The 14858-nt window shown below is 42.6% G+C and overlaps 1 protein-coding gene across 1 annotated transcript in view; it reads right to left on the bottom strand.

Annotated features, from left to right (window-relative positions):
• dock8 (dedicator of cytokinesis 8) overlaps positions 1-14858 on the bottom strand; it is a 61611-nt gene that overhangs the window by 25971 nt on the left and 20782 nt on the right. Inside the window, exons 6-20 of the mRNA XM_084360394.1 lie at positions 13161-13370; positions 11794-11879; positions 11002-11068; positions 5932-6081; positions 5685-5765; positions 5400-5562; positions 5174-5310; positions 4680-4773; positions 3795-3957; positions 2915-3032; positions 1830-1900; positions 1497-1641; positions 1247-1348; positions 1012-1107; positions 482-716 (exon numbers count right to left, since the gene is read on the bottom strand). Of these exons, the coding sequence (XP_084216520.1) occupies positions 482-716; positions 1012-1107; positions 1247-1348; positions 1497-1641; positions 1830-1900; positions 2915-3032; positions 3795-3957; positions 4680-4773; positions 5174-5310; positions 5400-5562; positions 5685-5765; positions 5932-6081; positions 11002-11068; positions 11794-11879; positions 13161-13370 (1918 nt within the window). The remainder of the gene's footprint in view (positions 1-481; positions 717-1011; positions 1108-1246; positions 1349-1496; positions 1642-1829; positions 1901-2914; positions 3033-3794; positions 3958-4679; positions 4774-5173; positions 5311-5399; positions 5563-5684; positions 5766-5931; positions 6082-11001; positions 11069-11793; positions 11880-13160; positions 13371-14858) is intronic.

Below are 14858 nucleotides of genomic sequence, written 5' to 3'. Positions count from 1 at the left end.
ATCAGCACAGACCAGAATAAGCAACCTTTAAGATGTCCCAATTCATGTTTTTTTTACTGTTTGTTTTTTCTGGGAGTCATACTCACTAAAATATTCATTAGTTGCAGCCCTACAATCAATGCTTGTACCTACTTCCTTCAAGTGCACATTTGTACCACAGCTGTGTGAAAATAGCTTCAACTAAGTACTATTTTCATTATTGATTAATCTGTTGATTATTTTTTTCAATTATTTTCCAGCTGAAAAAAACCCCCAAAATTCCCAGAGCCCAAGTTGGCATTTTCAAATGTCTTGTTTGGTCCGACCAACAGTCTAAAACTCAAAGATATTCTGCAAAACAGAGGAAAGCAGCAAGGCATCACAGTTGAGAGCCTGGGGCAAGGAGACATTTGACACTTGCTTGATAAATGAGCAATTGATTGATAAAATTTATGAGATGCTGTTTCTCTGCAGTACTATTTGAGTCAAGCTAACTCCTCACCGGTCTGGCCGGCGATGACCATCGGCTGCATGATGAGTGTAAAGAGTTTATCCAACACCAGATGGAGGAAGAGGACCAGAGGCTCTAAACTGGAGGAGGACAGGGAGATGATGCTGAGCTTCAGCTCGTGCTCCAGCTTGTTCTCTGGAATCTTCTCATCCCTGACCCTTAACGGGAATGTAGCTCCACCCTCCAGGGCGTGGCAGAGGGTGAAGAAACGCTCCAGGTGGTTGTCCTGGTGCAGAAAACAGACAATGTGTTGCAGTGTGGTACTTGCACAGGAAGCAGAGAGATAGAAAGCGACAGAGGAACAACAGAAGAGACAGAGGAACAGATGTAACAAGAAAGGGTGCATGTAATGCTCCAGGGTGGCAGCAGAGTGGACACTTGTTGTGTTCTCAGTGTGTGAGTCTGTGTGTGTGTGTGCGTGTGTAATGTTCAGTCTACTTGTGTGCATGACAGACAGAGAGAGAAAGAGCGGTGAAGCAAAGAAGACAGCCATAGTGTTGTTGTGTGCAAACACTGCTCACCTGTGTGTGTACAGATGACACGGCCTGGACCTCCAGGTTAAATAGTCCTTTGTGACCTTCCATCCACTTGACAGGAGGGACCTGAGGAGGAAGTTTCTGCACAACAAAGACACAGGGAATTTAACCATTTGACTTCCATTTCTGGTCTTTAAAGGAAACTCTCTACTACTTTACCGACTGTAGCATGACATGGACAAGCAGAATGATGTAATAATATAGTAAGGGATGTGTGTACCTCAGGCGTGTGCAGTGAATAGTTGACAGGTAGTCGCTCCAGGGCAATCGGCAGACAGAACTGACCGGTCTGCAGTCGGTCATTATTCACTATGGGCAGCCACTAGATAAAAAACAAAAAAATGTGTGTGACTCTCCAGCCGTGCACGTGGCTCTGTAAGGATGTAATTATGTTTTGCACAGCATCCCCACTTTTCTGGAATCTGGGTTACATTTAGAAACGCACTCAGGTAGCAAAAGTTAAAACTCACAGAGTATCCGATGAGAGTCTCACAGCTGCCGCTCTGGTTCTGCTTCTGCTGGCAGCTGATGTGGTAGAAGGTGAACAGCAAGTGATGTCTCTCCGTCAGACGGGCTGGAAGAGCCATCTTCACTTCCTCATAGAAGTCTGGGGACCTGAGAGAGTTAGGGAAGTAAGGTGTGACAAAGGAAAAAACACGGGAAAAGAGGGATGGGTGAGGACAAAGATGGAGGAGGAGAGATGAGTGTGTGAGAGAGAGAGAGTCAGGGAGACACAGTTAGTCAAATTGTTTATATGACAAAAATATGCTTACAAACAATTAAGTGTCATAATGTGTACTTGCTTGTTGTGGTAGGTAACAGGGGTGTAGACTTCCTGTAAAAACTCAGGGCCACTTGATTTCCCAAAAATGACCTGAAAATGGACAAGGGGAAAAAATTACAAATTAAAAAGGTACATTAACTTGAGACCGAAATTTGCCTGATGCATCTGTGTAGACGTGGGATGACAGGGCTGTTCATCTATACCAGTGACTCTGTTATTACCGTAACAGGTCCTTAAAATGACTGGCTTTCAAAACATCTACATCATGCCCCTTTAAAAGACAGGTTCACAATTTTTCAAGTATGTCTTAAAACATTGAAACAGGTTTTTCTTGTTGAACTTGTTCCTCTCTCTAACTCGTCCTTAAAATATCCTTAGAATACTGAGAAGTGTATCTAAAGCTAATTTGAGGCTTCAGTTGTCCAAATAAGTCAAATCAAGTGGATATTTTCCAAAGTCACAGGCGTTTTAGGACAGAACTTCCTCTTTTCTTGCTGTCCTTCCACTGCAGCCTCACAGAGAAGTGCTGCCCAGGGAAACACAAAAGGAATTTTCTACTAAAACAGGATGTTACTTTGTAAGATATACCCTTCAGATTGTGTCCCCGATCACTTACAGTGAAAGTGCATTACTGTGGGATAGAGCTGCACCGATTAGTCGATTATAAGAAAAATAAGTGCCAACTATTTTGATCATCAATTTAATTGTTTCAGTCATATTTCAAGAGAAAATGTCAAACATTTACTGTTTTTATCGCATTGCAACATTTTTCACGATTTTATAGACTATATTATCAATAGCTTTTTTATGAAAATAAACAGCAGATCAATCCACAAAAAACATTTTTTTTGTTTCAGCCCTACTATGGGAGGGGACCTCTTAATTGTCGGGAAAAAAAGGAGGAAAAAGTACAGCAGGCAAAACCTTTTTAGACTGACGTGAAAGGGGTAACCTATCCTTTAACATCAGTGTATATATTGGTTGATACTACATTATAAGTCATGTAATGCACACACATTCACAAATCTGGTGGAATTATCAGGACAAATCCTTGTATCTGTTGTAACAGTGCTGTGAGATCACAGATTACACGGCAGCACTCACAGGTAGAGAGGAAGCTGGGTCCTCTCCGCTCATAAACTGGATTTTGATGGTGATGTTTCTTGCTGACGTGAGCCGGTTGACAAAGTTTAGCCTCTGGGGGTAGACAAAGAGCAGGTTCCTACAGAGACACAGGGATAAAAGAGTGCCAGGGGGATTTCCTGTTTACTCAATACATCAAAACAATTACACAAAAATGAAGCAGCTCTAATGTACATCACTAGATGGCACTGTCTGAACAACATCTTCTTTGTCGTGCAGCGGTAAGGTGACAGTAATGTCACAGAAAGTCCAAACAACCAGCAATTTACCGTGGTTTTAATACAACACTGTAATCTGCCTTGAAACCTGGAATACAACTTAATGCCGCAGATTCCACTGAACAAATGCTCGGTGAATGACAGCATGCAATTACCATGCAGGGGACTTGTTCACACATGAAGTTACTAATGTTTCTAGTGTTGATTTAAAGCTCGGTTCACGCAGGCTGCCTCCCTCCTCGTTGTGACACTACGAGGCACTTTCACAGGTAGCCTGGATGTAAAAGGCCTAAAAATAGGCACTAAAAATGTGCAAAGCTCTTGAGTGATGAGTACAGCATGACTGTTGTTGTTGCCTCTGGCCTTTCAGAGAACTAAACTGTCTGTAAGAGCAAACAAACCTGGATAAAACTCAAGCTATGAATCATTTGCTCTCCAAAACCTTGTGTATATTTAATCTTTTTGAGGTGCAAGAGACATTTAAACATGTTGATTAGAAAACTGAAGAAAGCTTATTTATTTCCTTCCACTGTTCTGAGAGGGGTTGGATTAAGAAATACCATAAATGTAAAAATGCGAAGAGCGTGTGATCATTCAGACATGTATTACGTCTTCAAACCCACCTGTAAATGTTGTGAGGGACGTAAACCTCACTGGATGGGAACTCCAGCACCTCTTTGACGGGCCGAATGTTCTTCTCAGCTACAGGTATCAGAGGGATGAGCTCAGTGGACAAACATGCCAGTGGACTGTCGTGCACTGGAGACATGTCCAGTTTTATGGAACCTGGAAGACACAAGATAATTGATATTCACGAATTAGTGACCTGCATATGAGTATACCAACTATAATCTAACATGAGATTGCATGACGTCATTCAAATACTTTGCAGACACACACTGAAAAGAACGAGTTGTGGAGATCGATACCAATCTCATGTCTGTAAGTATAAAGCTAAAGCCAGCAGCCAGTTAGCTTAGCTTAGCCTAAAAACAAGAAACTGGGGGAAACAGCTAGCCCGCATCCGTCCGAAGATTACAAAACCCGCCTACTAGCACTTCTAAAGCTCACTAAATAAAACACTGTATCTCATTTGTTTCATTCATACAAAAACCAAAGTGTAAAAATGAAACATTGTGGTTTTACAGGAACTCGTGTACTGCGCTATTTCTTGGCAGTAAGTGCAGTAACTTCCTGGAGTGCCTTCTTGTTGCCTGGCAACATCATGGTGACAACAAAACTCAAGGAAGTTACGACACCCAGCTAATAAACTGTCCTGCACAAAACCTCCCTGTGTAACCATAAGTCGTTTTAACGCTCAAGATGAAAGTGTTCTTTGTGCTAAGCGAAGCCAACCTTCTTTCGGTTGCAGCTTCATATTTAACACAGACATGAGACTGTTATCATCTTCTCAACTCTCCGCAAGTAAGTCGCAATTCCTGTAATGAGAAACGATTCCCTCAGTTGATAAATCCCATAATGAGCGATTAGATGTGATGAGAGATGACCTGGTATTATCTTGATTCTCCTCTGTGGAGTGGAAGTTTTCTTGATCTCTGACAGGAACTTGAGCAAGTCCTCGTCACTCAAGCGATCTCCCTCCTGATACACAAACACACAGGCACAGTCAACAAGTGAGTGATTCTTTTTGCCCCAATTTCATTCATATAAAAAAGCGAAGGTGACAAGAAGCAAAATAAAGCTTCAGAAGATATGGTTAGAATAAAGTTGCTGCTGTTGCTTCATAGATAAATAATAATGATGGTTTTAACAGTGAAGTCAGTGTTTGATACTCAAGTTTCTTGCAGCATTTATACAAAGTCATGGCTTTATGGTAGAAACATTACTGGAGCTGATGGAATGGCATGTTTGACCAAAGAGTGAGGCAAGGCCAGGCTGCACCTTCAAGCATCTCTGTCTGTTACCTTATCTTATATCTCAAGGAAACAGCCTACTTTTTCACAGACTAGTCTGACTTGTTGTGTTTGGGTGGCAGTCCGACCTGTTTGAAGATGGTGCTGATAGTGATGGTAGCAGGTTTGAAGGCAGCAATGTTGCAAAATTGATCATCAATGGTACTGTAACGCTCAGAATTCCTCCTGGGAAGCTGTGCTCTCCGGTCCATGCTGCTGGATTTACCTGGAAAAACAAATCCCATGAAAAGGTCAATGCGTGCAAGTCATCAGTGGGTACTGTCCTTTTGAAAAAGCGCAGACAAGCACACACACCTCCTTTTAAGCTATCAGAGTCGGGGACATCCCGGTCTATTGCAGCGGTCGAGATCACATCCATTATTTTAACGGTCGCCCAGGCAAAAGGCATGCGATAACGACCCAGCCTGTGGCAGAACGTCTCCGACTGGCCTCGCAGCTTCTCGAGCTTGTCCTTGTTCTGAAAGACGGAAGCAAAAATACGTTTTAAAAAATTCATGCTAAAAAATGGCTTCATCTTCAGAGCATAGTATACTAAAATGTAAAAGAAACGTGAGTATCCTGTTCATTGCTCTGCCTTACCTTTGAAGAGTCACATTCCCTCAGTGTGACGTAGGGGTCAGCACAGTCACCGATCTCTCCCTGCTGGAGAACCTTTTCAATCTAAGACACAGGCAGGAAGAGCATCTCAGCATAATCCATCCAGGCAGCTTGTTTGCAAAACAGTATAAGGCATTGCTTGAGCAAGAGATACAACGAGAGCAGTGCAGTAAGTTACATAAAGCTACTGTTACCCATGATACATAGGAGCTATTGAATTCATTATTACCTTGATGACCAGGTAGATATCTGGGGAAGGGTAGGTGATGGGGAAGATGGCAGATCTGGCCAGGGTGGAATGATCCACACTTGGAGTGTGAGGTTTCAAGAAGCTTTTATATTGTTCTGAGTTCAGATCACAGTAGAAGTTCTCTGATATCTGGAGGGAGACAGACAGAGGTGAGTTTAACGTCTGAGAGCAATAAAAACATCTCTTTACCAAAAGCACATGCATGAGTTTCTTTTGTTGATAGAATCTTTTACAGAAATCAATTTCAGGGCATGATAAAATGCAAACATCACTTTAAGGTATAATATTTTCCAATGAAAGACAGAAGGAAAGTTTAGAAAAGGCTCCATTACATAAAGATTGATCCTGCAATATCATCCGTTCAGTCCGCCGTTTCTCTACTCGCCTTCCCAATGACCTCAGGCTAGGAACACAGCCATATGTCCTGGTCTGGCTTGGCCTGCTGTGTGTCATGTGATCCTATTCACTGAAAAGCCAATAACCTCTCTCCTGCATTCTGCTCATCCCACAGGACCGCCATTACAGTGACCACACCAAAGCCGACTTCTCAGCAGCCAAACCTGGCTGATTTTAACCGGAATCCTCAAGACAGCAGCTGTGATCAGGTTACACACTCTGAAAAGTATTCTAGGCTGAACACTTTCGGTTTGTTTTGGATTGTCATTTTGTTAATTGTTAGGGTGAGCCAGAAAGCCAAACTCCCGCATAGGTTACGCAACGGAAACGACCCTGTTCACTTCACTAACACAAAACACACAGAGTGGAGTTTCTTTTTAAGGCTGCAGCGGAGGAGTCCACCTCATGCTGACAAATGATTCTTGGAATCACAGAAACCTCCTCTCAATAATCCGAGCCAGCTGACTTCAATAGGATATGATGCGTCAAAATTTCACTAAACACTCAAAACACGTCAAAGTGCAAAAGTTCACTGAGTTAACATAACATTCACTCGTGAGAGTCAACCTACAAACTAATAAATTTGGATTCAATGGGACACGAGGAATGCTGTAGCCCTTTTGTAGCCCGTGTTTGTCAGATCATAGCAGCTATGTATCTGACTGACTGAGACACTGTTTAAGAGCAGATGCTTTACATTTTCTAATGACGCACACATGCGACCACCCGCTGCTGTCAACTTACTGTAGCGACTGTGCTGCAAGATCTGACAAGTTTTAAAAGGTCCAGTGCGTAGGTTTAAGGGATATCTATTGGCAGAGATGGAATATCATATTCATAATTATTATTTCATTCGTGAATAATCATCTGAAACTAAGAATTATGTTTTTTCGTTACCTTAGAACAAGCTTTTTATATCTACAGAGGAAGCAGGTCCTCTGCCATAGAAACCACTATGTTTCTACAGTAGCCCAGAATGGACACCAAACACGGGCTGTATTGAGGGCCTTTCACATTTTGTGTTTTTAGTGGCCACCGAAGGGGAGGGTGAGGCGAGGGGGATTCAGTTGGTTGCAATCTGCAATGTCCTCACTGCAGTGCCACTAAATCCTACACAGCAGGCCCTTAAAACCTCTTTAACAACGTTATTCAAATGCGACAAATCTGGTGACCCTTTGGACAGACATCGGCAAGTTTCCCACAAACATTTTCCGATACAGCTCCATGAATCTGCACTTCAGTCAGGAACACTCTCAGCAGAGGATTAAACATTTATTGCAACAAACAGGTAAGCTTGGCGCTGATGGCTCCACTCTCAAGATGCTCCCTGAATTGACACGGTAGCATGCTAAGCCAAAGCAGGGAGCAAAAATGTGGAAGACCCCCTGGGGTACACAAGAGTGAGCTCCAAGCAAGACAATAAACGCAGTTTAACTTCTTTAACCTTGGGCCCTGACAGGACTCTGAACTAGAAAAGGTGGCTGGGGTGGTGACAGCGAGCAGCGTTTGAGTAAAAGGGATGTGAATGAGAAGGGAGCCATATTTAAAAGTACCGCCTTGTGGTAAGAGTAGCTGTGGTTGGAGTGTGACTGATTGGTAACAATGATCCGATTGGCGGCTGTCAGCAGGCTACAGCTGGGGCGTATGACTTCCTTGTGCCGCATGATCTAACACTAAGCTTCATTTATGCTGCTCACTAAAGCTGCTTTGTCAGTGAGCAAGAAATGTCTTGTCAACCCAAAAACAGCAAACCACCACTGTGGTTTACTTCTTCTCATCACTGTTTGCGTCCTCCCAATGGGCTGCAGCCACAGTCCAGCAACACCAGGCTTGCCTAGTCTTGTATTATAACAACAAACGGAAGATAAGCAAATGCCTGTAGTAAACTTGTAGAGAAACATAATTCCTATCTCGTCGTACACAACCTTTTTCTGTTCATATTCGTGTATCTAATATCATGAGTAGACCACTTGTTGGGTCATATCGTGTGTCTGCACCTTGGCTGATGAGCCAGAGAGGCATGATTAATAACTAGAGTATTAAATGGAATTATATGAACATCTGGTGCAGATTTCACAGATGTGAAACAACAAAACTGTCGTGACCAAAAAAAAAGCAAACACAGACGCAGCAACGAAATTCTCATGAGGGGCAACAGCGATGCAGGAAAACAGAAAGAGCACGAGGCAAACCGGCAGCAGGAATGTGGCAGAAAATAAAATATAACGCTCTGGAGGAGACAGAGAAAAAGAAACACATGTACACAGGAGAGTTGGAGAAAGTAAAAAGGAAAGTATATGTGGTGAGGGGTTCAGAGTTAAATGGGTCACCACTAAAGCTTCACAGTTCCACTACAATTAAATCTAACTGACGGTTTGTCCTTCACTCAGACAGAAGCACATTTCATAGCTCTTTAACAGTCTGGATTTGTCTCCGCTCAATCTAATAGACCAGAAGTTGCATTACCCTTCACAAGGACACACTGTGGTTCAACACGTAATAAAATTAGTCAGCTTAAGCAAAATACACAGTGACAACGTGACACTTCTGCTCTGCTCTTGTGGATTGACATCAGTAGGAAGCAGAAGTGAAAGTATCCTTGACTTACTGTCCACTCATTGACAGTAGGCTTTGGCTTTGTACTGAAATACTAAAGTTTTTAGGAAATCTTCATTTCGAAAGGTCATGCAAAGTGGTGTCCTTTGGCAACATTACAGTAAATATTGTGTTCAGAGAAGACATATATCTGCTGAAAGTCTGACAAAAGGTCATCAGGAAGAGATGGTGCACGGCAGACCCGCTCAAGAGGAACGATGTTGAGAGAAATGGGAGACTCGGACAATGTTTACGTGCGGACGACAAGATAAGAGAATGAACCACTGAATAAACCACAGGAATACTTTGGCTTGGTGGAGACTACAGCAAAACCAATGGGATGTGTATGTGATTTCTCTGTGACGGAAAATCAATAAAGATAAAGTATTCAAAAAAGAAAGCAGCTGGGCAGCGCTGAGAAGAGGGCAAGGCCAGCGGCTAAAGCCCCGTCTCATCGGAGAGATCCATGAGCACTTAAGTACAAACTTAATCCTTCCAGCCCCTTCACCCCAAAAAACTATCCAGCTGTGTAAATCCACAGAAAAAACACGCAAACAGCCATGGCTCAACAGTGGTTGACTGGGAAAATGCGGCACAGTATTAGTACTTATAGAACCCAAAACATGACGACCCCCGGGGGCATAAATATGTGAGGATGATGGGACATAAGACCTCGTAGATTACACTGATCCCTCACTGCTGCGCTGACTGCCAAAAGAAACTATGAGACCTCCCCACATGAACAGGAGACGCATGACACACATCAGTTACCATAAAACAAGGGTGGAAATAGTATCACCAAAACTCTGCGATAAATTAGATGTGCAGTACGCCATATTGATGACATTTTTGAAGCTGATAGATACCTCATGTTAGATTTTTGACGATTGTTATCAAAATCACTACTTGACTCCCCGCTGGTGTTAGTGTTCCTCTCTGTTAATGAAGTTTTGACCCATGTCATCATGATTTGAGATGCTTCCTACTGCATTACCACAAATAAGCCCTCACCCACAGTGACTGACGCTTCAAATGCTTCTTTTTCTTTCTTTCTTTTTTTTTTTTAAGCGCTAACCTCGTCTACCGATCATCAGGAGCAATTTGGGGTTAATAATTTGCCCAAGGACACTTTGACAGGGAGCTGTCCCTCCATTTAATGGACGAGCTGCTCTCACTCCTGAGCCACAGCCGCCCAATATGCCTCTCACGCATCCATCAGCACACGCTCAGACACCAAAGGCAGCCATGCTACCATACAAGGCACTGGACAAACAACAGGAACAAGCAGGATTCAAGGACTACTACTTGAAAACTAAACAGAAAAATCATGTTGAGTAGAAATTCAATTGAGGAATTGACAAAAATTAGGACTTTAAGACCGCTTCAAAGGTGGGGAGTCACCACTTTTTTCCACATCTTTTGCATACAATGCCGGGAAAATTTTATGAATTATCTGTCAGTTCTTATGGTTTCCATTAAATCATCTAAACGACTGAATCTAACCAATCCAACCATGTAGCATGTCCACATTGACAAAAGTTCAAACATTTACATCGTTATGCGGCTCCCAACGAGCGCAAATGAGTTGGCAGCGACCTGGTGGGTCATAATTTGGGGTGGTAATGCATTATTGGACTTAAAGTAAATGTAGTAATATTTCCGCAAACGACTGCTTAAAGTAACTTAAAGTAATATATAACTAGAACGCTTCACCACCCAATACTGCCTATGAATCACACATATAATGCATCTCTTATTGATATTTACAGACCAATCAGAAAAGCTTTTGACCTAGTATATCGGAGGTACATTCACATACAAAATTGAATGTTGGAGTTATAGTTTTAAATACAGCTGAGGTCACAAGTAGACCCAACACCAGTCTCCACAACAAACACACATAATGAGCTTCACCAAACTGGTATTTACAGTAGAGCTATTATATTGTAGGTTGTTATTTTGTTCATGTCACACAAGTCTCCAGGGTATAATGTTACAACATGCTTTAAAGACAAGATCAGGAACTGTGAATACTACTGTGAAGCAACGTTTACTTACCTTTTTCTTCTCTTTCAGGTCATACAAGGCCATGGTGGCAAATAAGGGCTCAATTTCGATCTCAAACCTATGAAGACAGGAGAGAAAAGAAACGTGTGAATCAATAACAGCAGGAGAGACGAATACTACATAGTCAACATAGTCAACATTAATACTTTGTTTTTTTTTTCCTTTTGCTGATTCTTTTCTATTCCTCTAGATTTTTGTTGTATTGGGAAGCAACACGTTGTACTCCAGTAAGTGATGACATGTTTGAACTGAGGGTTAAAGGATCAGGGGCTGAAGTTGCCAAACCACTGCAAGCTGAAAAATGAGTTGAACTAAAACATTTGGCAGTTTTATGGGTTGGAAGAGGAATGAGCGAGATCAAGAGCGAAAGGCAGAGAAACTCTGTGAGTGTGTATATGTGTGTGTATGTGTGAGTGAATGATAGAAAGAAAGAGACACAGAGACAAATCCCACCGAGAGAGGGAGGGACGGCGATTTTCTGCAGAACAACAACAACCTCTGCACAGGAATCCTCCACTCGCTCTCCCACACTGCGCCGTCCGTCACATCTACTGCTAAGCCTTTTTGAAACGACTACGCAGTCGTGTTTGGATGTGACATGCAAGAATGTTCTGTATGTTAAACGCTAAACAAAAGGTCATTTTTATAAACAAGGGGGTGGTAGAATAACTTTCCTTTAATACAACCAACTGTTACTTCCCTTGTCCAACTTTTAAGAGAAACGCGAGCCAGCTGTTTAAACTCCCCCTCCCTCCTACAGTATTATGAAAATGTATGACATACTTGATGGCCTGGCATCGGATCAGGATGCGGTCTCCAGTGTGTTCTTTGGGGCAGTCAGGGATGGGCCGGATCTCCACTGCATCTTCCTGCAACACAATAGCAGAGAAAGTTTTCAAACTATGCAAAAAGAAGTGGAGGAGTTTTTCTATATTTACATATCGTATAATGCACAACATGGTGAAACTCATACTCTGCATTTAACCCATCCCAAGGGAGCAGTGGGCAGTGCACAGTGCCCAGGGATCAACTCCAGATCTTAACCAGTGCCTTGGTCAAGGCAGCTGACTGGAGAACGGTGGAAACCCGAGTACCCAGAGGAAACCCATGCAAGCACAGGAAGAACATGCAAACCCTGCACAGAAAGGCCCTGCCCCAGCAGGATTTCAACCCAGGATGCAGCAATGGTGCCCTTGCAAAACAGTGACCTAAGGGAACCTATCCCGCATTCAGGGAGGCAAGCCCTGGCATTTAAAAAAGGATAACTCCCCACAATAGAAGTGCCAGCTTGTTTAAGGTGATAACATTAGCGACTGGGTTAACTGTGCGCTCATGTGCCGTAGGAATTATCAGAGAAATGTTTTTTCCGTCTGGCGAATCACGTGAATGCTCTCTCAAGTCAGAACAACAACTCGGAAAGTCTGAGAAAATGTTGGTACACGAGTTGCGGAGTTGACGTCATATGACGCTGAACCATGACGGACGAAAGGAAACTTTGGGTTGATGGAAAAAACGTTTTACCAAAGTCATGTTTAAAATAATCATTTTATCAGTTCCTTTATTCGTCATTGTCACTCAAGTACTGGAAACAGCTGTCAACGCATTTAAATACTGAGCAATAAAATGCATCCATGGCGTCCATGTTGCTCCCACATTCTGACATCACGCACATGAACAGCCCAAAGTCGGAAGAGCAACTTCCCAACTTCCTCAGCGTGCAGGTTGCTAGCTTGGAGGTTCATGTCGTTTCCCCGACAGACAGGGCTTTTGAAAACAGTAACTCAGATATACTGGAAGGGGAGGAGAATGCCACCTGAAATCATCGGTCATCGGCAGGCTCATATCGACAGTCTAATGTACATCTGGTGACCCAGACTAATGATTACCGATCTACAGAATGGAAAAATATACTTCTTTTAAAAGATGGTTGTACTGTTTTTATGTCTATGGTTATTGACATTTCCTGCATGTCTCACAAATATTGATTCATTGATTTTATATAAAGAAACTGGAGGCAACCTCAGATCCCACCTTGGAGGCAAGATAGGAAAGGCATGGCATATTGAAGAACTCTCACCCACATGGTTCCTATATGCATGTATGCACTTGTACATTGCTTCATGTGAGCGCCACCTTTCTCTACACCTTACCTCGTCGGCTGGTGGGTACAAAGCAAACAGCTCGGGGTGTCTGTTCCCCTGCCGCGACTCCTGGTTGAAGCGGTCCAGCTCCTCATGGCTGCTCCAGGCCAGCAGCCCATCCACTCTCTGGTCCGGGGTCAAACACCGCAAGTCAAAGTCAGAGGACGTCAGCGTGCGGCCAGAGTCATCACTCAGATCAGCCAGAGTTGGAGACTTGACCTGGGGGAAAAAAACAGAGGGAGAGGGGTGAGGGTGATGACAGGGTTGGGGTGGGGGAGGGAAGAGAAAAACAAGGGATGAGAATAATATGGGGGTATTAAGGAAGAATATCCAGGGGGAGGTTATTAAGGCAGAGATCAAAAGGGAATGGGTGTAGCGTAATGAATACTTTATTAATGGATATTTGGTCAAAGCCTGTTCTTCCTCCACTCAAACAATATTATTTGAATGGGGTTTCAGTGAATGGAAAGAAGTGTTCCCCATGGCTTCGTCTTCTTCTTCTCCCACTGTTTGAATACATTTCACAATCTGCCTAAACTTCACTATAGTGCACTTCAAACAACAAAATATCAACTCTTTCCTTCCACAGCTTTTTATGATCCATCAACATCCTGTACACTACATGGTTTTGTTGTCAGCAGACACAACACACAGCTAACGGCCATTGAGGCAGTCTAGACAGCTTCTGTTTTGGCCTGGAGACAATGACAGCCTCTGTCTTCTGATCGAGGCTCACTCCATGTAGAGAGCACACCACACAGGCTCATGTGTATGTTCCCTGTATGCCACCGAAAGTGATGTGAAACTTTGTGGAACTGCAATTGCTTCTTTCTTTGTTATAAACATGCAGTTTTCTTACTGTATTTTCATAGTACACTCTTAGCAATAAGGGTTCCAAAAGGGTTTTTACAGAACGGCTAATCAATTGCTTCTGAAGAACCTTTTTTTTTTTACAAAAAAATTATATTATATCTTATACAAGACTTTTAAATAAATGTGTGACTTTGGCGTAAATGATTTATCAATTTAAACACTGGGTTCTTCATGAAACCCTTCGAATTTAAAGAAGTTCTCCATAGAACACCTGGATTGGTTGTCAGTGTAGTCCATAACAGCAAAGAAAGGTTCTCTGTAGAACCTCGGTAGGAGGTTTCTGGGTGGAAGCTTTCAGTTGGTTCTAGGTAAAACCCTGTGCATGGTTCGAGGTAGAACCCTCTAAAGGGTTACATGGAACCTGTATAAAAGGTTCTACTAAGAATCAAAAAGGTTCTCCTATGGGGACATGCAGAAGAACCCTAAATGGTTCTAGTTATCCCTTTTTTATTTTAAGAGTGTGCAGTACACAAAAAGTCCCCAGAATGCAGGAAATAAAGATTGAATTTTGGGTTGTATGAGTTACTCATCACTAGTGATATCAGTACATTGCACATTAGCTGACGAAGTTCTGTAATCAGAGATCTCCCAGCAGGCCGGACAAAACTGAAGACTGCAGATGTGACTTGTTGACCCAGAGACACGATAGCTCTGGAAAACAAGCTCGCAACATGCTGCATTTGAGCTTATCACCTTAAAATGAACTCACTTACAATAACAGTGTAATATGCAAATCAAATGTATCCTCCCAGACACCCTGGAGTAATATCTGAGAGGAGAATTATTAAGCATCAGACGTGCACGAAATATGTCTACTGCTGTACATCATTTAAA

Source organism: Pagrus pagrus, assembly GCF_965226575.1.
Source record: "Pagrus pagrus genome assembly, chromosome: 8".
Taxonomy (NCBI): domain Eukaryota; kingdom Metazoa; phylum Chordata; class Actinopteri; order Spariformes; family Sparidae; genus Pagrus; species Pagrus pagrus.
Note: the sequence above shows the minus strand (reverse complement) of the source record. Positions and strands in the feature narration are given on the sequence as shown.